This window comes from Seriola lalandi, unplaced genomic scaffold (genome assembly GCF_002814215.2).
Source record: "Seriola lalandi dorsalis isolate HSWRI2012SDOR001 ecotype SW California unplaced genomic scaffold, Sedor1 jcf7180002054182, whole genome shotgun sequence".
NCBI lineage: Eukaryota > Metazoa > Chordata > Actinopteri > Carangiformes > Carangidae > Seriola > Seriola lalandi.
The window spans coordinates 783,313-806,917 of NW_019524735.1; the positions used below are offsets into that span (position 1 = coordinate 783,313).

General features: G+C 39.3%; 1 protein-coding gene across 4 annotated transcripts in view; it reads left to right on the forward strand.

Annotated features, from left to right (window-relative positions):
* Positions 1-23,605, forward strand: part of asic1c (acid-sensing (proton-gated) ion channel 1c) — an 86,251-nt gene that overhangs the window by 56,145 nt on the left and 6,501 nt on the right. For 2 of the 4 annotated variants that reach the window (XM_023403721.1, XM_023403723.1), the window contains exons 1-3: positions 14,469-15,667; positions 18,651-18,801; positions 19,405-19,532. In XM_023403721.1, the coding sequence (XP_023259489.1) occupies positions 15,026-15,667; positions 18,651-18,801; positions 19,405-19,532 (921 nt within the window). In that variant the 5' untranslated portion in view covers positions 14,469-15,025. Of the gene's footprint in view, positions 1-3,228; positions 3,813-14,468; positions 15,668-18,650; positions 18,802-19,404; positions 19,533-23,605 lie in introns of those variants that run through there. The other 2 variants (XM_023403725.1, XM_023403724.1) reach the window with 2 other exon arrangements.

Below are 23,605 nucleotides of genomic sequence, written 5' to 3' on the forward strand. Positions count from 1 at the left end.
CCATCTTAAAGCAGCTGGAAAAACTCCACAGTGTATTGATTGAGTAGTAGCTTGCACTTTGCTCAGAGTGCGCCTGTCAATTACAGAAATACGCTTTGACCACTTTCCCATTTTCTGTAGTTGAGGAGAGATTACTCCAAAGGTGACAAAGAACAGCAGAGATGGTACTCGCAGGGCATCAGCGCTCCATTTATTGTGAGCCTAGTGAAGAGCTTTTGAATGAATGTACCTACACTTCAGTAAAGAAAAGTACTCGATGCCTGCGCAAACTGTGCATGAAAGAAGCTAAAGTTTAAAGCTGCATAATCTTTAAGGCGCTCTGTAGTTTTGATGTGTCTTTGCTTCTCTCGACATTGTCTACATTTTCTTTCAGTTGACGTTTTCGCTGAGGGAGAGGTCCCCATTGTTTCCCTTTTATTGAACATTATCTTTAAAGACAATTCGAACATCGACTTTTGGTCACATTTGGTTGCCTTCGTGTTATTGAATGCTCATCTAAAGTGCACTGCAGCTTTAGCACAAGGTTTGCTGTTCTTGACGTTACTACCACTGCAAAGGAGTTTATGTTTTCTCTGCATGTTTGTCTGTTAGTTTGCGAGGTTATCTCAAATAATAAATATGTTTTAATAACATTTGGTGGAAAGTTACAGTAGGACATCAGCCAAGGAACATGCAATATGTTTTTGTTGCAGATCCAGGGTTAACATTGCAGGATGTTGCATTTTTTTTTAACAGTTTCATAATTTTCTCATTAAACCACTAACTTTAGTTTAATGAAAAATATGTGGCATGTATCCTTTGTCACTATACAAAGTCAGAACACCATGTGGTCTTGGCAGAGAGGTACCCTTCATGTACAGTGCTTTTCTGGCTGATATGAATTAAATGATGGAGTCATTTTCAATGTAGTGCAGACACACAATGACAACCCCACTGATAAATTTAGAGCTGTTAAAGCTGCACAAATCAATATTTTTACAATAACGGTAGATGAAATTAAAGGTCAAATGAGGCGGTCATATTCACAAACCCACTGAACGTTATTGCCCCGCAGTCGACAGCAGGTCTGCAAAGCGTTTTAGTGTCTTTCACCCTATTGTTTTGGAGATTATGGCCCAAGAATTTACGGTTTTAGTTCCCTCTCTCAGATCTCATCAGTGTTGTTTCCAGCAGCAGCAGGCAGCTGTTTTCAGTGAAAGAGCTCTGATTAAAAACCCTGTACACTGCCTGCCCAGCACTGAACTGCAGACAGACAAAATTAGTAAATTGCTGGTGAACACTCCTATTCAGTGGTTTGAGAGCCATGTGTTTCCCTCAGGAGTTGGTTGAGACCTAAATGGGGGGGGACATGGGAGTCAATATTGGACTTGCATTCACCAGCTCAGCTTGACGGCAAATGAATGCTAATGTTGCTAACATCAAGTCTGCTGCATGTGTTATAACTGTTAGGGTTATGTTTCCCATATCAACTTTATAAGGTGTCAGTATGTCAGTGTTGTGTTTACTGCAGGCTTACGGATTTTTGTGCTGCCCCAAGTGGCCAAAACATTATTTAATGCAGGTTTACATAAATAATATCTAATATATATATCTATATCTATATCTATCAATATCTATCTAAATAATTATCTCTGCAATTCAGTGCACATCTATAACTCTGAAAGTGCATTGTGTTCTTTATTCAGACTTAAAATGACTAAAGGATCAAATGTCACAAATGCAATGCAACACAGCACAAGGAAATCGGTTATTAATAATATACACCTGCCGGACAGTAACAGAATGAAGTAAAGCTGATAAGGGTATTCATAGGACTGAATTAAGGGTGGGAAGGACAGAGGGGGGGTTTGAGGATGACAAGAGGGTGAGGTAAGGGGATACATGAAGAGGTGTAAATGATGAGGAGAGATTGTTGGGTGGGTAAAGAAAGCTGAGACAAAAAGGGGAGGTTGGATTAACCAGCGATTGTATATTGGGAGCAGTCCTGACAGGTGATTAGAGGTGTGGCAGAGGTCTTTGCTTCGGCCGTAACATCAATCAACTTATTAACTTCATTTTAAACGAATGCTGCTGTGAACAAATCAATTTCAGTCGAGACAGACGCTTATCACGATGGACTGAAAATAACCTCAGGGCTCCATTCTGTGAATATACACCTCTGTCCATGAGTGGAAATGTATGCAGGAGAACGCATTAATAATTGATGCTGTTACAAAACACATGATAGGGAGGCTGCAGCAAGATAGAAGATGATGTGTGCTGCAAACTTAAGGGATAAACTTAATGTCTGTTTTTTAAAAAAAATCCTTTTAATAGATATAGAGCAGTTACTTAGAACATGTAGAGTAGGTAAATACCTGCTTTAACTCTCCAGTGTGGTAGCTTAAAGATTATAAATGAGACTGTGACTATGAAGGTTGCCAGGTTTGAATCCTGTCACCAGCTGCAATAAGCTTAATGGCAACCATGAATGAGTAATACTCTGGCCTTTCACAACTACGTCCATTAAGATTTCATTAAGGAAAGCGCTAAACCATTCCCCCAGTGTAGATTCTCAGTGCCTAACAAGCGATTACTGTAGTTGTACATGGCAGCTCGGGCATTGTCTGTGTGTGTGCGTGTGTGCGTGCGTGCGTGCGTGCATGTGTAACTAAATGTGATTTGCTGACATTTTGTATCTATAAAATGTCAACTTTTCAAAAACTAAGAAGACCAACCTCATTTTGAGCATCTGACCACACATTTGTCAGGTCTCCAGTGGGTTTTGATTGGGTCACAATGTTTTTGTCATGTTTTTGAATGAGGTCATTCAAGTTTGAGCTACAAGGTCTTATTCACACGATCTGATTGATGTGTCTAGAATCCTTTCCTGGTTACACTATTGTTAGAATATATAAAAGAATTTAGACGCATGAGAGGTCGTTGGATTGAATATGCTTCAGTTTTCAACTTTGCCTCTCTGGCGTATCCCTCTCTGATCCATCCACCACTACCCGCTGCAGGATCAGGTCTTACTTCCCAAATGAAACCGGATCTCTTGAATTCAATGTGCCCTCTAAATGAGGATTGGTTGACATAACAGTCCATTGCTACTTCCCCGCTCCAGATAGCCAACCTATTCCCCTCCCTCGGGTACAAAGGGAAAACTACACCCTGTCTCATCCGGCCTCCTTTGTTCATTTAGTTTGGGTGAACCTCACTGCTCGGACTAGTGTTCAGCGGGTCACCACTGCAACAAGACCACATCCAACAATCGTACAGATCAGCTTGGAAACATTTTGGAGAAAATGGGAGCCCCAGAGGAGGAGGCACCACGCCCGGCCTCAGACATCACCGTGTTCGGGGCCAACTGCACCCTACACGGCCTGAGCCACATCTTCCTGCCCGGTGGAGTGACTATCCGACGGTTGCTTTGGGCTGCTGCATTCAGCTCCTCCCTTTCCATCTTCCTCTACCAGGTGGCCGACCGTGTGATCGAGTATTACCAGTACCCCCATGTCACCATCCTGGATGAAATGGACAGTCCCGTCATGTACTTCCCTGCCATCACCCTCTGCAACTACAACAGCTTTCGAAAATCACAGATCCGTAGGAATGACATCTTCTGGATGGCGGGACTTCTGGGTGTGGAGCAAGGGGACTTTGATGACTTCATGGCTGCTTTAGGACAGCCCACGGACAACAGCAAGTTTTTCCCCAGCAAGACTTTCAACATGCTGGAGTTTGTGCAGAGGACTAGCCACAACATAGAGGAGATGTTGCTTGACTGCAAATATAGAGGAAAGGACTGTGGTCCGGAGAACTTTACTACAGTGAGTATGGTTCCTCAAGTGAAATCAGCGTAAACTTCATCAGAATCATTACAAGAAAAAAGCTGATCATTAGGTGGTGAACTGTGAGTGAAGAAGTCCTAATTTTGAATAATTTCAAATATATCTGTAGGATAAATGCTGATCTATTAAATGTTTGGTCTAAATATTTATCAAAATATGTATTTAAGGAAAAGAAATCTACATATTAATACAAAAAGCTGAAAAGGTGAGATTTGAAAATATCCCGAAGCCTTTGGCAACAATGCCATTGACTGTGAGCTGATTTAACAGTTATTATAATGCTACAATTTGATTGCTTCATTCTGCCCACGATAAAATGAAATATGACTCAGTTTATGTTTATGAATTCCAGACATTACAGCAGAGAACTGCAGTAAGAAGAGTGGTTCTTATTTTATGAAATGAGCATTGTCACAATGAGACAAACACATCCATATCAGATATTGTTATGAAAGAGACGCCACTTTCATTCAAATGACGTTGTCATTTCTTAATTGTTTTCTCAGTAATGTCCCTGTAATCCGACATGTTTTAAATAATTAATGGCATGTTTGTGGAAAGATTAAGATGCTCTGAGGGAACAACAGGTATGGGGGTGTAAGACAGGAAAAATTTCTGAGGAATACTAATAAACCAATGCTATATCTCTGTTTACAAGAGCTGGCGCCAAAAGCAACAAGATATTTCCTGGCCCTTTATGATATGCCAATGTTTATACTGTGTCCAATTCTTCTTTTGTGACTACTATTAATAGTTATTTTTCTTGAGGAAAAATGAGAGTTATTTCCTTAAAAGTGTCCTCAGAAATGTGTAAACTACTGAGGGGCCATATGGTTCAGCAAATCTCTGCTGACATCATGCATCATGCATTATGAAGCAAACATATGTTGTTTTCAAGTGTGGTAGAGTTTTTAATACAGTATTGTTTTTCTTTGGAAATACCTCAGCAGAATGATCATCTTCTGTGGCACCAAACGTTGTAGTTGTTTGTCACATCTCACAAAATCAAAAACGCATAATATCACAAAAACAAAACCGTGTCATCTTTGTAATGAAAAGGTCATTTTTCCTAACGCTTAGCTTTTTTGTTAAATCCATGTTTTTTTTCCTCAATCTTCAGGGCTCTACCAAAGAGATAAAATCATGTCAGCAGAATCTGAATGGAACTTAATCGTCTTGCTGCAGAGACAGGGGAAGGATTGTATTTCGATGAAATGGGCCATTGATTTGAGTGATGAAAGCCTAGCACCAAGATGGGCTTGTCATGCTGCACAATTTCTTTGAAAACCAGCAGCAGTGAAACCGAGGCCAATGATTTATATTAATTACTTAGTAGTTCTATAGTGGCAATACTATTATTTTGTATGAGAGACAATGGTTTAAATTGAAAGATGAGGTTTGACTCTTCAACCCACACTAAACCTGACTTCTGCTATAAGAAGAGCTCCAGATTTGCACGTGGAAATGGCGCACCGGATTTGACCAGTAGCTCGAAAAACAAAATGGCACATTAGCTAATAAAGGCAGATTTAGATATCAGTGTGGTGAGTGAGGTGACCTTGGATCTTTCACATCCACATGCACAAAGGGCAAATTTCAGCTAAATGTCAGAAACTGGAGATGCTCTGAGGGCCTAAGTATAGAGGGGACTAATTAAAGATTCATGGAGCTGCCTGAATTCCCCCTCCTCGGCTTGCTGATCTTACTGTGGGAGGTTCAGAGGCAGGTCCTCTCACAGGAGATGAGATGTGATGGATTTGAGATTACCCATTATGTACTTCAGCAACATCACTGCAAGATGACTCACACAAGGTCTAGACAACACCTGACAATTAGTTCTCTACATGTGGAAAAATGGGAGAAAATATATGCACAAAATCATTCAAATGCCTCCGCTGATACATTTTTATCAGAGTTATGCATTTTGATTAAACAGCATTAAAACATCAGAACATTTCAATAGATGGACTGTTATCTTTTCTTATTTAAAACCCCTAAAGTACTATTATCTTTGCTCTCCTAACTTTTAACATATTCCTTGTATGATATTTTAGTCTGCGTAGTATTTTGTAGACATAATTTTTTATGTGTTTGAGCACATGGTTGTGTGTGTGTGTGCGTGCATGTGTGTGTGTCACATACAGTGTACATTTTTTGTGGCAAACTCAGACAAAGAAATAGTGGATGAAGAAACTCAGCATGCTTACAGTGACAGGAAAGACCAGATGTTTGAACTAATGAGCTGGATATGGTTCTTGGATCTTGGAAAGAAATATCAGAGGCCCCCAAGTGCAATTATTCCCTCTGCATAAGGTAATGAAATATTTTTTGGGAGACGATGCTGTAATTCACGAGCCTCACATATTAAAGGGCTGGCAGATGGTACTGGAAATTTTTTTACCCTGTGCTATAAATATATACAGAAGCATAGCTTTGAATGTCCCTGTATAAATCTGTGAGTGGACTGTGGTAATAAGCTTTGTTCTGATCTTTGCTCTGTCTTTCTGCAAGACTGTGTCTGTACAGTGTATACATCTCAACATTATATAAAAGAAAACACTTCAGATCGGCCGAATAACTTTCTTAGTGGAGGCTTTATTTGATTTCAAAATTAATCTCAAGCCTCCATCTTGTTGCTGTACACACTGTTTGTGAACTGGTGTGTGATTGATTGCCTCATTAATACTCAAAAGCACCCCAACACAGTCCAGCTCACTGCTCTGGATTAAACCTGCAAGATTGGCTCCAACCAAATAAATCATTTGTCGGTGTATACATGCAGGACGCGAGCTGAAGTTGGCGTAATATCATTTCAATCGATTACCATCTCAGTGCTTTAGTGAGTCTGTGCTAATGCAGGGACTTTATTCTAACACGTTTATCCGTCTACTGTTGATCTTACGTGTTGTGATTGAGCCTCCTGTTGAGGTATCAGCTTGTGTTGAAACCAAAGCTGGAACCTTTTTAATATTACATTATGGTCTGTCTGTGGTGTTCGGGGGATTTGTTCAGGGTCTGCCAAACCAGAACTCATCCATTGCGTTATAGTTTGGAACCTGAAGTTGGCTTTGGGGGAGAAAGAAAAGAGAAAAGGTGAGTAAAGGAAGCAGAAGTCAGGATTGAGTGTCAGAACTGTTTAGAAACAATGAGTCTTACTGCAGACAGAGGCAGAAAATTGGCAGTGTGGGAGATGGGGGGAAAAAGACTGAAGAGAATTAGCTTATACAAGAGAGATGGAGAGAATGTGAAAAGCAAGACAGAGTAGAGGGAGAGATCTAAGACAAAGTGGAAACAAAAGAGAAAGGAGGAGAGAATGAGGAAAAGGAGGCTGTGCTTCGCTTAGATTGAGATGGGACTGGGACTCAGCTGAGGACTGACACATCATTGTGATTCATCCTGCTTTGGAGCCGAGCCAGCACCGCGAAGCACAACTGGAAGCATTAGCAGAGATGAAGGGAAGAGGTGTGTGAAGGAGCACAAAATTACAGTGCTGCCTAGAGCATGAAGAGGGAGGGGAGAGATGAAATAAAGCTCCACAGTGCAAACAATGAAATAAACAAATCTGAGGCAGTGATCGTGGATGACAGGCCAAATAGCAGATACCTAATGTGTTTGTCCCATTACTCAGTGTCAGTAAAGGCCAGTGTGGGCGCCACTGTTACTGTAAGTGCAGTATTGGCAGTCCGATCAATGGCACTGAAGAGGAATAGTGAAAGAATTCATAACAGGGCTGCTGCACGGGCATGGTTTTTGCTGACTTGCACATCGGGGTGCAGATACTGCCAGAGGCAGACATTGGAGGTGCCAGTTGACAGAACCTCTTAAGTTAATTAGCTTGTTAGGTGGAGACACCGGACACAAGTGTGAGTCTGTCCAAAACCAATAGTGCAATTATGTTATGTTGTAGATTACTATCCTTCTGATCTCCAAACAAATACATGTATTATACCCATTAAAATCTAATTCTAAATTTTACTTGATAATAATGAGGCAAAAATGCCGCATGGTTTCATACCACATGTCCTTTTGATCTCGGATTGCTCGTCATGCCCATATTAAGCTTTTGTTTCTATTAATGGCCTCTGGGATCCATATCCTGCTCTCTTAGCCAATAAAAGCAATGTCTTGCACCTTGCAAAGTAATGTATCACTATCTTCTTTCAAGTAAACTGAGATTCCCCTCGACACCAAACTGCACAGGGGAAGCCAGACATGACACATTGTTGGAAAAGGCAAAGCATTTTTTGGATGTATGAGTGATGATACAATCAATTTTTAAAGTGTTAAAATTTTATATTTACAGTCTGTAATTACATTTCTGTGAATGTTGGAAAGAGATATGGCTTGTGTAGCCTTGCCGATGTATAAGGATGTGATTTGAATTCATTATATGTTCATCCGTCTATGGCACTTTTAGGCCCCTCGCAAGTGCTTACTGTGCTTAATTTCTGGGCAAGCAGGCAAAATGGATTCAGGAATGGATACCAAAAGCCTCCAGCTGAGCAAACAAGATCAGAACATGCAAAAAAAGAAAAAGCTAGATTATCCTTGCAAATGAAAGTACCGGTGAGGAAATTTGAGGAGTGAGTTTATCAAAGTGTGACTGCAGGCTGCAGACTGAAAGCTTGAGTGACAGTGCGCTCATGTTTTTTTAGTTGGTTTCTGCCTGGAATGGAACAAGGGAGAAAGCAGCAGGTGTAGCCAGCAGCATCTGTTTTCTTATTGATACACAGACTGCATCTGCCCTCCACCCGGTCTGCCAGGGGGGATAAACTACAGTACATGTGCTGTGTCAGAGATGTTTACAATTACTGTAGATTTCAAATAAGTAACACTAAGAGCCACTACAGAGCCTGAACCAGAAACATGCTGCAGCAACTTGAGAATACAACACTTTTAGAGAATTGAAAAAAAGATTAAGATAGTTTCATGACCAATAAAATATATACTAAATGTACTCTACTCCAAAACAGCTTTGGGGCTAAATTTTATTTATTTATTTAAATTTTCTTACAAAGTACATTCCAACATTTCTCCCTTTTTGATTAATTTTATATGAGGTATTTCACAGGATAAGTCTCTCTTAGCTAAAAATCCAGTTTTGCTTCTGTTGCATTTCTCATGCAGCATACAGAGTGGCTGTGCTGCTTTTCTGTTACGAGGTGAGTTTCATTTAGAGGCAGGCCACAAGATGTCTCCCTCTACTAAAGAAGCTGCCCGTCCACTAGAGTGACAGACCTGATTGCAAATAGTCTGAGTATTTGGTCATGTTGAATCACAGAGTAACACAAGACTTCCCAACCTGTTTTCTGCCCTTGATTTTAAGTCTCGAAATTCTCAGGGACTCGAGTAGTAAAGTTTTCATGTGTGACATGCTGCATATCAAGTAACTCCATGAGGAATTTTGAACTCACAGTTGAGAAACTTTGGTGTAATATATGTGGAAGATTTCTTTAATGTTCAACAAATCATCTTTATTTATTCGAGCTTTAAATATTACAGAACTTTTTTACATAAAAAATTGCGGAGCTAAAACAAGGCACTGTAGGCACTGTATGTCAGATTTGTCAGATGGGCTCCTCATTTGATTAATCCACTCAAAAACAAAATGAACTGAATAGATCAATTTAATGAACTGCGCTCACGTTACTATCAATGTAACAAAGTATGGGAGCTTTCTACTTAGAGCTGAAATGATGAATTAATCTGTGAGCTGCAGCTCTTTTTCTGTAAACATTAACTTAGAGCTCTAACTAACATTATTTTCATTATTGATTAATCAGCATGTTAATCAGTCTTTATAAGGTCATAAGATTGTGAAAATGCCTCAGTCACAAGTCAATCCAAGTAACATAATAACATAATTGAGTTGCTTGTTTTCTCTCAGCAACAGTCCAAAAGCTAAAAATATTGAGTTTATCATCATATATGTGCAGCATATGATAGAAGTCTAAGAAAGGCGTCAAATATTCTCAACTGAGAAACTAGAAGCAGTGAATTTTTTTGCTTTTTTGCTCAAACAATTACTCGAACAATGATCAAAATTGTTCCAATTTTCTGTTCATCTGCTATATGACGAATCGACTGCTGAGTTCAGCTGTGCAGTAACTGGACATTAATTTTGGATATAGATTTTATTTTTTTTTCCCTCTTTGTCTCTGCCCTGTCTGCGCTGGCTGTGCTTCTGATGTGCATCTAATTGCTGCCAGGGTTTCATTTGGTGTTGAACATTCTCACTGGGCCTTGAAGGAGCTCTTCCTTTTACTCAGATAAAACTCTTCTCCTCCTCTAATGAGACCTCTGGGGTTCAACTTGGCTTTGACATAAAAGAGGATGGTTAGTGTCATTCCCTGACAGTCTCAGGGATCATTGAGCCGGTCTTGAAGCTGGGCAATAGATGTTACAAAAAAAAAACCTGAAAAATAAATCTTTAAAATACTTCTACTCTCCTTTTCCATCAAATAGCAATCAACTGCTCATTTCAGTTTGGTAAAGTTTATTACACCATGATCGTCTAATCATGTGCTTGAATACTGAGACAAACATGAAATGTGTTTTTCTTCATCCCCAGGAAGATAACAGTGGCAATGTGTGAGCAGCAGAAATGTGTTTTCAATGAGGAGGCTAGCAATTTTATAGAGAAGAAAAATCATTAACTTTTGCCTGGAGCACTTTATATTCTTGAGTCATTACAGCACTGTGTTAAAGGGGATATTTTAGTTAAATTGAGGATTTTGTAAGATGGTTTCACAAATAAACACAGTTTTTAAAAAGTTAGCCAGACTTAAGTGTCAGCCATATTATAAAAAGTTGTAAAACATTGCAGTGCAGTGCAGAAAAGTGATTGCACAGTGTTGCACCAGATTGGAAATCTTTGTTGTTTCACAGTTTCAAAGAGTGAATTGGAAGTACCGGTACTCAGACCTTCTAACATACCAGCCCCAACCCTAATAATGAGCTAGGTGCCCCATGGACTCTCATTAGAAAATACATGAACAGTATAACAATAATCTGACTGGGAATTAAGTATGCACATGTTACATGCTTACTTGCATGTGCACACACACACACACATACAAATGTGTGTTGTATCATCATGTATGTTTTTTTTAATTATTTTGTTGTCATTGTCTTTTTTTTTTTCTTTGAAAAATTAAACATAAGAAAAATTAAAAAAACAATTTTCTTCTTGTGTTCACAATAACACAGGTGCAGGGGAAATACTGAATTCACGTTCACATGAAGATACGTACTTCCTTGATCTTTCATCTGTACCCCAGTACATGATTGATTCTGCTGATTAATATATATATATATATATATATATATGTGTGTAAGATTAGTAAGCTCTAATAAACCCCGCCTACCCAGCACTTAACAGTAGTAGACAAAGTTAGCAACTAGCCCGTGAACATTGTGGAGCATTTAGCTGACCAAAACGGAACTAAAAGGAGTGTGATATTGGATTTTTTATTCCCCAAGTGTCCAGAAACATGACTTCACATGCTGCTGTGTGTAATTAGGAAATCTAACATGGTAGCCATATCAGCCTTACAAGTTGGTGATATGAGTGTTGTGTTTACAACTTGTTGCACCGCCCCCAAGTGGCCAAAAAACATCAAATGCAGGTTTAAAATAATAACAACAAAATGAAGATGCTCTACTAAGTATCTATTTGCAGCCTCTCTGTAAACTCTGAACTCCTGTTAATTATATAAATATGTAAAGAATTAGGTCCAAAATGAAAAGTTTAAAATTTAAAGGGAAAAAATTACATAATTACATACAGAATATACTTATACCTGAATGCACCACTCAGTAAAAGGCTGGGATGGAAGTCCATTCATGGAGAGCTGCTGTCAAAGACAGAAAGCACATGGTAAAAAGACTAATGATAATTCTCATGCATTGCCAGTGTTTAACCTCTGGAGCTGGTAGTAATGAAATTGTGCTTTGGTTCAAACTGCTGACAAGGGATGATTCAGATGCTTCCTGCTTCCACTGCGCTTGTATAGGACAAATGAGCTCAAGCAATTAACTCACAAGTTAAATGTGTCTCATATGTATTGACATATTTCCAAAGAAACCGAGAATAGCGGAAATCAATGCAGCTGGTCAATACAAGGAGAAACCAGCTAGTCAGCTATAACTCTGATAAGATGGTATTGTTGGAGTTATTTACTTGCCTGTCACTCATCCAACATTATTGTTTTTCCTTTTCTTTGTTATTGGGTCTGAACCTGAGGTAGTTATCCTTATAGTTAGCCTTGTTCACTTTGATTAAATCACTCCTTATAAAAAGAAATTCTTACTTCTACAATTAAAAAAAAAAAAAAAAACCTACAACAACCCTGGTTGTTTCTACTTATAAAGAGGTTTGAGCTTTGGGCTAAAATGAAGCCAGGAAAAAAATAGGCATGGTGCAGACATGACATACAGGAGCTGTTGGGGGAGCTGTATTCAGGCAATTAATTTAGTTGTTTTGCTGCTGGAAAGCCCTGAAAGCGCATAGAAGGAAAATAACTATTACTACAGAACTGAAGCTGTTACTTGAGCTCCTCTTTATTTCCGGGCATCGAGACATTCATTAATGTTATCAGACTGTTTTCCCACAACTTTTGAATACAGAGTACACTGTTCCGCATAGTGTTGCTTTCGGTCTTTGTTATGACGGAATTATTTTTGGCTATAATTGAATTGTCTGGAATTAAATTTCAATGTTTTGAAATAATCTTTTTATTGAATTAAGTTTCGCATCTAAACAAATATGCTGGTAGGAAAAAAGGACTCCCAATACATAATCACCCCAAGTCTACAGTTTGACCTTTTGATGATTCTATTGAATGCAGAAAAGCATCTGTTGCATTTCTTTAATATTTATCGTCCAGTACTGAATGACAGTGTGGACTTGATAAAGTTCATGTGTGATTACCAAACCGGCGTCATATCTGGCTATAATGACATCCAGTTACACTCCTCGCAGTAATCAGAAGCTTCGTTTCTTCTGTGCGCACTTTCTCTTCTGTTCACTTAACGGTGTTGCTTATTGGTTTTTTATAAAAAGGAACGCATATTATACCAGTGTGATGCAAGCAGCACAGTAATTTAATAAGACAATGTATGTAAATGAAAACGGTTTCACAGATAAATCAGTCGTGATTTTTGACACTACCAAGCTGGACTGATGGCTTTTAGACAACAGAGGTCTGAAGTGGAAAAAAAGCAAAAAGCTTTTTCTCTCACCTGACATGGCAGAGCAAAAATAATTGCAGCAAAATAAAATTTAAATGATGGCTCAAGGAATTTAGAAAATTTATCCTGTGCAAACATTTATTAGCCCTCTGTTCACCTACTTCCTCTTAAAGAAATATTTCATTATATTTTTTCGCATTTTGCTGCGAGTTAAATGAGAAGATTGATACCACTGTTGTGTCTGTACATTAAGTACAACACTGGAGACGATTAGCCTAGTTTAAAAGCCCATAAAGCCTGGAAACGGAGAAACAGCTGGCCTGGCTGTTCCCAGGGTTAAAGCGCACCTCCTGTATCTCTACAGCTCACTAATTAAAACTTTATAGCTTGTTTGTTTAATCCATACAAAATCCATTAAACTGGAGGGATGTACTGTATGCTGGAAATATTTCTTGGCGGGAGCAGTGCAGAGCAATGCTAGCTGTTTTCTCTTGCTTCCAGTCTATGCTAAGCTAACAGCCTTCTAGCTCTAGATTCATATTTAGCATGCACACTGAGTCATATCGACCTTTTAAAGCTCACTTAGCAAGAAAACAAATAAGTTTCCTTCACAGCAAAACTTTTTTTTGACATTTCTGCTTCACTCCATTCAGTAAAATTAATTCAGAAGGCATAATGCCCCCAAGTCACTTCCATCCTTTAGTGTTCTAGTTAAACTGGACCAAATCCAATCACTTTAGTCCAATTCATGCCATGTAAACTTGCAAATACCCTCTCCTTCAAGTGCTTTTTTCCACTTTTCAGAATAATTTTTGACAACCATATATCACCGTAGCTTTGATCAGGTTACCAAGGCAATACTCACATTACAGACTGAAAAGATTCCAGCTAATATAATGAAAAAAAATAGTGTCAGTATGAAGCTGAGCTCTCTGCCAAGCAGAATCCTCTGAGCGTCTCACATAAGCAGAGCAAAGCACCTTTAATATCAGCCAGTGCCACATCTGCATGCAGCAGGATGTCAGCTTTCATTACACTGCATTTGTGAAATTATATTTGAAAATGGCAGAAAAGAAGAACTAGAAAATGTGCTATAACAGCTATTTCTAATTCATTTTGAAAGAGATTTAGCTGTGTTTTTTTTCTCCAACTATCTGGCTCCTCTCAGTTATCAATTATATAGATGTATATTGATCCATGAGCAAGCTGCAGACTCGTTAATATTCAAAAATTTCAGACATCCTTTTTTCGGTTGCTCAATTTCTGTATCACTAATATTTCTATTTTGATTGATACCTTCCCCCGCCTCTCTATACCATTGGAGGTCTACTTCATCACCGGAGGAAAACAATTTCATCCACTGGCTCCACCTCATTCTCCATTCGACTGTAGAGAGAGTGTGTAGGGGGGCAACAAGCTTTATATTCCTTTCTGCAGGCTGCAAGTCAACAGTCTAAAAAGCATCTCTTCAATCTGTGGAAAAAGGGAGGAGTTGGATTCTGGGCAGCTACTGCACAAAGAGAGAAACCACCGAAATCTGCAAGTATTGTCTGGCACTGGAGAGGGAGATGGAGGAGTGAAAGATCTGAGCAACAGGGGTAAGCCTCACCGGATTTTCAAAGTGATTGCCTCTGGGAGTGAAGCCGTCGCTTACATCTGCAATTATCACGTCCATTTATCTATTGATGAAGGACTGGTGATGGTTACGCTTGATGGTTTTTGTTAATGGAGTGATTCAGCTGTTTTTCTCATAAAGGAATCATTATGTAAATCAATTTTACTTCCCTAAAGGAGCTCATTTCCTTTGTTTATATCTTTTAAAGCCTGAACAGTGGGACAGCTGCACATTAGGACTCCAGTCGCTACTACCTGGAATTTCTGGTAAATAAACCTGAAGATGGTCGTGGAGAAAGCAACTGTATGTGAATTGGGGGAAGTCTAGAGTGGGCTACTAAGAAACTGCATTTGGTACCGAAGCGCCTGCCTTGACTCAAGCAATTATGGTTCAAGCACCTACGTCCGAATCAATTGCCCTGGGGCCACACAAACAAAATGATGCCCAGGAGACAACTCTCAAAAACACTGAGTCCAGCTCACTGAAACCAACATGGAAAGAGATCACGGTGGATTTCATAATGAGAACCAAGATCCACGGTTTGAAGTTCGTCTTCTCTCCGGACAAGTCAAAACCGCAGCGAGTCATCTGGATCATGGCCTTCTTTGTTTGTGTCGGTCTCCTCATCACCTGGTCCTGGAATCGAATCCTCTACCTTATGTCCTACCCTGCTATCACGAAGATCTACATGGTGTGGGCTCACAACATGTCCTTCCCAGCTGTTACTATCTGCAATAAAAATGTGTTCCGTGTATCCACTCTGACCAAGGATGACCTGTATCACAGCGGCTACTGGATGGACCTCATGTATCCTAATCACACAGTGATGGAGAGGAGCCTGTCCATCCTTAAGGACAGCCACAAACAGGGTCTCCTGAGCCTGCTGGATTTCAACAACTTCACCCCGCCCCCTGATTACCGCGTCAACACCACTGAAATGATGGGACGGCTCGGTCACCAGCTGGAGGACATGCTGCTGGAGTGCAGGTTTCGTGGGGAAACATGCACCTACAAAAACTTCAGCACTGTATGTACAGAAATAAAGATGGTGTTTGTCAGGTGTGGATATGAATGTTGTTTACAAGGTGTATTAATAATTCATGCAAGCATTTGACAATGCTCCTTCCAGCCGGCATTCTCTCAGGGTGTTTTAAGGTGTTGATGTTTTCAAAGCTGCAAACAAGACTGTCCTGTTTTTGCCTCTCAAACATGACAGCTATTGCCTTATTAAACTTGATGTTTTCAAAAAGTAACTCAAGGAAACAAACACGCTACCTTCACTGTGTGTTGGAAAATCAATGTCATGTCATCATCAATGACTTCACTGTCTACGTTACAGTTTCTGAGGTTTCTCATTCACCCCTGTTTACATCCTGGCGAGTTGTCGTTTTGTCAGGTGTTTGAACACCTTTTTCCTTTGTAACCGGTGACAACAATATTAAGGAAGAAAAATTAGAGCATTAATTATTCAGACATCGTAAATCAGTCCAAATTAAATTTTAAGCTTTCTAATTAAACATCTGGAGGGCATGTAGAGTATATGGTCTTGCTTCAAAAATCCAGTCGAGTTTCCCGTTTGAAACACCAGACGGAAGTCTATTATACCCTCTGAGTAACTGCTGGATGCTGCATGAAGGAAGTGGATGACATTTGCAAACCATAGTCCTACTATTGCTGATGGCAATATTTATGATAAATACTTTTAACATAAACTGGCAGCTTTTAACACCATCAGCTAATTTCACAAAGCTAAATGGGGAAAACTTGTGCAGAGAGAAGCATGCAAATTTATTTCTACGGCATTGAAAATAATAAATCTGGGAACACGCTTGTAGATTTAAAACACAAACCCATGGCTGGCATTTCACCACTTGTCTTTGCAGATTCAAATCTGAACATCCAGTTCAGATTCATCTAGATTCCAGTCATAAAAATCAAACATGTAACTGTGACAGCTTCAACTGGACTGAGACCTTTGAAATGTAAAATCCTGCATATAACAGGATGTCAGCTGTCTACAGGGGCTGCTTTGCACAAACCAGTGCAGAGCCTCCACGCTCTTAAAAATCCGCTATCATGGCCACATTCGCCATGAATGGGTGATAATTGGGATTTAATCTGTGTTGTGTGCTTGCATCGTAAGCAGCGCATGGCGTGGCTGTGCTGTGCCTGAATAAAGCTCCTGTTTTTATCTAACCCTAAATCTGAATGTTTAAAAATAGTCACTAGTTAGATGTTTTCTACTCACTTTGCAGACCTCATTATGTAGCCAGCTGGAGGAAGGGACCAAAGCTCTGTCTTATCTGTTTTAGCCGCATGTAAGTCTGAGTCTGGACATGGAACACTGACTCTGATCTCTTGAGATCAGCTTTGCCATCGCCACGCCGATTGAGTTTTTACCAGCAGCCTTCTTACTAAGACCTCACCACACTGGATACTGATGAAAACTTACCATAAGATGGATTCCTTTTCTTTTGCAGGGTGAAATGTTGTTTTGAAATGTAGTGAAAACAGAAGTGGAGAGCCAATTTGTTGGACAAGCCAGCAAACACATCATCTCAGCAGCCACTTATTTTTGTCTGGGTGCTACAGTACATATATACCCTGTTACTATTTGCCAAATACAGATATGGATGACCTGGATCATTAATGCAGCAAGTATGGCTCAATGGATCAAATTAATCTTTAAGTTATATGATATGGAAGCAAAAAAACGCCAAAAATTATGAATTCTGTGAGCAACTGAATACATAGTTCTAATAATTAATGTTTCAATTTAAATTAATATCTTTTCATCTATCCAAATTTTTATGAATTGTAGTGTCTGCATTTCACCAATTGAAATTAATTTTATTTTAATTGGACACTTGTTTGTGAATCTAAAATCAAAAATTTTAAATTGCCCAACGCGGAGTTACCCAGTGGATATATTTCATCAAATATTTCACTGCTTTGAATTCAGTGCTATTCATTTACAACATTAAATATTCAGTAGTGACTGCATTTCACAGTTATGTATTCAGTAGCATTTAAGATTCTTTCTTTGCCTCCACAGTGTGAAAGCCGTACGTAGGTGTTGCCACAATTATAAATGTTATAAAACTAATGTGCTTAATACTGCAGGTTTTTATATTGTGCTGAAATACATGAGGAATAGATATTCTAGTCGCTGCAAGTGTTACATAACCAATCAATTCTACAGTCTGATAGTGTGTCTCACAATGATAGACTTATCTTGAATTTTCTCAGCCCCTCAAGCTGTATTCAGAATTTTAAGCTTTATTTTTCTTTATCCAAACTGTAGCATGAGTTCAGTTTGAAATGTCAACACTGCTAATCATAATGCTGATATATTGTTTGGCAGAGGATGGAAAATTTTCCAATCACAGGGAAAATGCATAAAACTGAAAAAATATGCCAGTCTGTGTTAACTGTGAGTGTTGAAGCAAAAGCTAAAAATAAATAACCCAAGCCAGTTCGATAAATTAAATCGGAGAGATATTTGGTGTGAGCAAACCCACCGTAGTGATTGCACATCAATTGTTAAGTGCCGCTGAGCTTTACTGGCACAGGTTTGGTCTCTTAAGAAGTTTGTAAGTCAAGACACACAAATGTCTTTAACAAACCCGATTTAGAGTTTGTTTGTGTGTCCAGAGAGTCCCACCTCAGATGATTCCTATTTAATGACGGCAAAATAGTACATTTACTCTAAATTACTCTGGGGAAATTTGGAGTGAAATTGGGTAAAGATTGATAGCTGCTGCTGCTGCTGCTGCTGCTGCTGCTGCTGCTGCTGAGGAACACTCATTAATTCCTCAAATCAGCAAGGTGCATGTTGAAGTCGGTTCAGCTCTCTCTGATAATCACAAAACCTCTGCAATGATTACCTGTCCTGCACAATTACAAGCTAACATGTAATACATCTTGTACTGGTACTCAGTTTACTACAGGTTTGACTTAATATTCATGCTCCTGTGCTTTTTTTTTCTTTTTTTCTTTTTTTTTTTCAGATTTACACACGCTACGGAAAATGCTACACTTTCAACTCGGGATTAGACGGCAATCCTTTGTTGACCACGTTAAAAGGCGGCACAGGGAACGGCTTGGAGATCATGTTGGACATTCAGCAGGATGAATACCTGCCTGTTTGGGGAGAGACAGGTCAGTGCAGCTTTAACCACCATTCTGACATTTTCAGTAACACTTTATCTTGTATAACAGTTATGTGGAGATTTCTCCATTTGCTTCGTCACACGGAAAAACCCAGCTACACTTCTAGTCTTTTGTCATCTCTATAACAGGCTGATGTGTCACTTCATATAGAAAACAAAACCCAAGATTTCTCGGGTCTTATCATTCACTTCCTGCTAAATCTTTGCATTCTTTTGCACTTCACAGAAGTGATGTACTACTGTGTTTAATAGCATATGATGTTGATATGTTTCTGCAGGTCTAAAACCTGACATTCGGCCTCATAAATTGCATTCACTGACATATTGTTTCCACTTTATGGTGAACAACACCACTGTACCATACATTCATAAACTAAACAGCATGTAATAAATCTGCTAAATAGTGATGCAGCACACCAACATATCAGTATTTCTCTCATATAAGGCATGTGGTTTAGAAAATAACTGTGTGTCCACATACAATTCAGCATCACTGCCAGTGGAAGGATAAAGAGCCACAAAGTGGGTTTCCATTGAGAGACCGTACCTTTTTTTTTTTTTTGTTACATTTTCTGGCGTGCTGTATCCACAGATGAGACCTCCTATGAAGCAGGCATCAAGGTTCAGATCCACAGCCAGGATGAGCCGCCTTTCATTGACCAACTGGGATTTGGTGTGGCCCCTGGTTTTCAAACTTTTGTGTCATGTCAGCAGCAACTGGTACCTAATGTTCAGCCTCCTCCCCTCCAACCTCAACCTTTTTTTTTTTTTCGCTCTGCTTTATTTTGTGTTCGTCCCAAAATCCTCGCCATCCATTACCTCTGTGTCACAGAGCCCGGAGCAAAATCAGATCTGTGATTAACCTTGTGTGGGAAATGTGCAGTTTAAGTGTTAAATAAACAGCCAGTGAATCTGGGTAAAATAAATGAAACTGAGGAGTCGTAGCAGCCAAGGAACATTGATAGAGCAGGGCCAAGTAATGATTGGATGCGAGCGTACAAGCATACTGTGCTTATCAGAGCCAAAAGAACCTCAGACTACACAGCATGCAAAATATCTGGCAGCTCAGAGTGTTTGTTTTATTTTTCATCTTGAGTCTTTTTGAGGGAAAAGTGAATATATGAAAATATGAATACAGCTATTTGAATGCTGTGTCTCTGGTGGCACACTCAAAGAGAAGGCAGAGAGAAGCCGTGAGGAAGACGCAGACATTTCACACAGACATGTTCATCAGACTTTAATGATCATAATGTTAACTATGATTAATAAGAAGTCGACCTCGTTTAAAGGTTTTGAAGAGAGAATTAACAATCTCTTATAATTAATAGCCTTTAAAGAAAGTGTTAAAGTAATATTAAACATTATGAATGACATTTTTGAATGACATTTTTGCTAAAATTATCTACTGGCAGCAGCATTCAGCCTGCTTTTAACTCTTACTATAAAAAACTGACCTCTGAAGACTTTCAAGACTTTCTGTATCTTGAGGGGAATAACCTGTTTTTCATGTTAAATTGAACTATCAAAAGAAGCCTGGTGCACCTGTCATCATGTTAGTTTATTTTCCAATTTCATTAACACTTAAACTCTGAATCCATAGATACCAAAGATGACCCACAGCTATTTTGAAGACATATTTTAAAAATGAAATATGAATCAGGGACATAATAAAATGAGGGTTTTAGCACCCAATATCAAGGGAAGCAGAAAGAGCCTTTGGCAAATTAGCTCTTTGTCTGCAACTATCCCCTCACTGCTGCCAGTGAAGGATGAAAAGTAATAACGACAGTTGTGCCCAAATTGATCAGAAAGCCTATGTGCAAGGTCATAATACTGAGCTCTCATGGATTTCCTATCCAGATCTAATGAAACTGTACGGCAGTTATGTGATGTTACCAAGGCAACAAATTCAAATTGTCTCTCTTTTTTGTCTTCGCCTGAATAGCACACAAACCAAACACCAGTCTTTGATTTCCAAAGGGAAACAGTAGCAGATTAGGAAAATATCCTCTGACAAACAGCAAAACCCTCATTGTAAGCCAAGAAAATGTCGGCTGTGCAACAAAGGATTTTAGGTTTTTACAGTGATTACCTTTGAGATCAAGTGTATTTCTGTATTGTGCTGCGTGATTTTTAATATTTATATCAACCCAATCAATCATCCTTCACAATCAACCCTTGTGAAGTATTGAAGTCATAGATACAGGACTAAATCTAATTCATTATTTTAACAATTAATCAGACCTAATTTAAATGATTTTGCTCCTAGAGTTAATGGTCTTGGTCAGTTCATGAGCATGAGATAATGAAATGATCAAATAAAATCTTCACCCTTCTTTAAGCAGAATAACATGGGATGATTGAGGCAGAGTTCTGGTCTCCTGAAACAGACACTTGGACACCACAAAGATGACAAATTTTATTTTTGGGAAGCAGTTTTGACTATATGTCTCTGTCTCTCTCTCTCTCTCTCTCTCTCTCTCTCTCTCTCTCTCTCTCTCTCTCTCTCTCTCTCTCTCTCTCAAAATGTTGTAAAATGCTCGAAGTGTATCATCACTCAGCCATCTCCAAGAAGTGAATCTGGACTGTTAATCACCATCACAAAGTTTCTGCCAGAAAGCAAAAGTGCATGGATTGTCATTTATAATCATGACAGGAGCGCCCACACCAGTGACAGCTAAAAGACATGTTTACGACCTAAAAGATGTGCTGAATTAATTAGGCTGTCATTAAAGTCTGGGCAGCATTAATTTCACTCAGTCTCCTACGGGTACAGTGACACTGCTCTCAGTGTAATAATAGACAGCTGGATGAAGTACATATGATTTCTTTTGACTATTATTTTTCGTAAAGCTTCTGTCAGAGGAATTAAATTTTTAATAGGAGGCTGTGATTGTGAGCCACGAGACATGAAGACTACAACCACAAATTTTGGACTACAATTATGAATTGTATTGTAACTGAACTGTGTCTTCACTCAAGCTTGAGTACAGTTAAGAAGAGAATAGCTGAATGAACCAGTGCACCAAGACTGCAGAGTCTTCACACACCACCGAGAACTGTAGCTGTTTTGTTGTCAGGCTGTCTGTGCAGAGGGGTTGACCAATTTCTGTCCCTTACCTTGCTGTTGCTCCTCTTTTATTTTGATAATGATGTGGGCTGTGTTCCCTCACCCCTCGCCCTAGATGAGACGTCCTATGAGGCCGGCATAAAGGTACAGCTTCACTCTCAGTCAGAGCCTCCTTTCCTCCATGAGCTGGGCTTCGGGGTCGCCCCCGGCTTCCAAACGTTCGTTTCCACCCAAGAGCAGAGGGTAGCGTATGACTGTCTGGGCTTGCTGCATGCCTAAACCCCCCACCCCCCAAAAAAGATACTGTTTTGTTAAATAGCTACACACCCATCATCAAGTTCCACACTTCCATCTGCTGGCCCCCTTCCCCTGAGGAATGGATTCAACTGCTCTCCTTCATGTGGCTGAAGCAAAAACATCTGCAGTCCTTCCTTGTCGTCATTGTCTTCTCTGTTTAACAGATATCAGTAAAGAGCAGCTAACGTGTTTCATTCCAGCTTTAAACCATTCATCCAAGTCTGTTGCTTGACTTTACCCTTTCACTGCCATGTACACTTCTGTTTTTTCATTTTTCTTTTTTCTTTTTTGTGTTGTCGGGGCGATCCACTGGGCCGTTCTTTAATGTCATCTGGAGGGACCAGGCTGCGAGATTCATTATATTGTATTAGCCATGAGGACTCTGGCATCAGTTTGAAGTCCAGCATTTATTGTGCTAGGGTTTTATCTGCAGTGTAGCTCCAGTTATGAGAGTCCGTGGGCTACAAATGGAGTTCAATAAAGGCTTAATCATGTTTGCCAGTTTAAGTCCACTTCCTCAATGAATTGTACTCTATCACTGTGACTCTCGACTGACTAAATGACTGTTAGATTGTCAGAGTAAGCCCGGTTAGACTGGTGGAGATGATTGGGCATAACAGTGATCCTTAATGTGACAACAGCAGCATCATTTCTCTGTGAAGTTGTCAGGAAGAAGCCTTCGGCATTGATTGCTGGCTAGCTTCCACCGCAATTAGTAGCTATGTGCTCAAATGCCCAAGCAAGCATCGCTGCACTTCATAAATAATTGGTTCATTTTTGTCATGAAAATGAGTAGTAGGCATTCATTACCATAAACTGCTGTAAACAAGACTTTTAAAGGGGACTGGAAGTCTTGCTGGTTTCTAACTGTGTCACTGTGTTCAGTTCCTTTAAAATGTCAAAGGGAGCTCTAAACAGATCGCGCGCACACATCGCTGCAGTTATAAGATGAGCACCATGGGTCTAATTTTAAGTGTGAACCAAAACCTTAAAAGTCATTAAGTATTGCTAATTAGTGGATTCATTAAGAATTCCCTGAGTTACTCATAAAAGTAGTGACCTGCTCTTCACCTTTTAATGAGAGTTTTACCTCTAATGAGACTGCAGACTGAATACACACTACATCTTCTGTACAGTTCATTGTTAAATTCACAGGCCTGTGCTGTCAGAGTGGTTTTTTAAGAAACTTAAATGGGCGAAGATTAGAAAATCTAAATAGAAAATCAACAATAAAACCACTTTAGTAAGCTTTTAGAGAGGAGTTTATCTATTTGGACTTATTGTCTTTAGATATACTAATTACTGTGCATTAGGATGTTATGTTCTGTATAATGTCTGTTAAATTCATGTAGTTGTTCATTTGAAAACTGCAAACTGTTTATTGTTCTGACTTTCATTCTCAGGGTTGTAAATTTGTCCATTGATT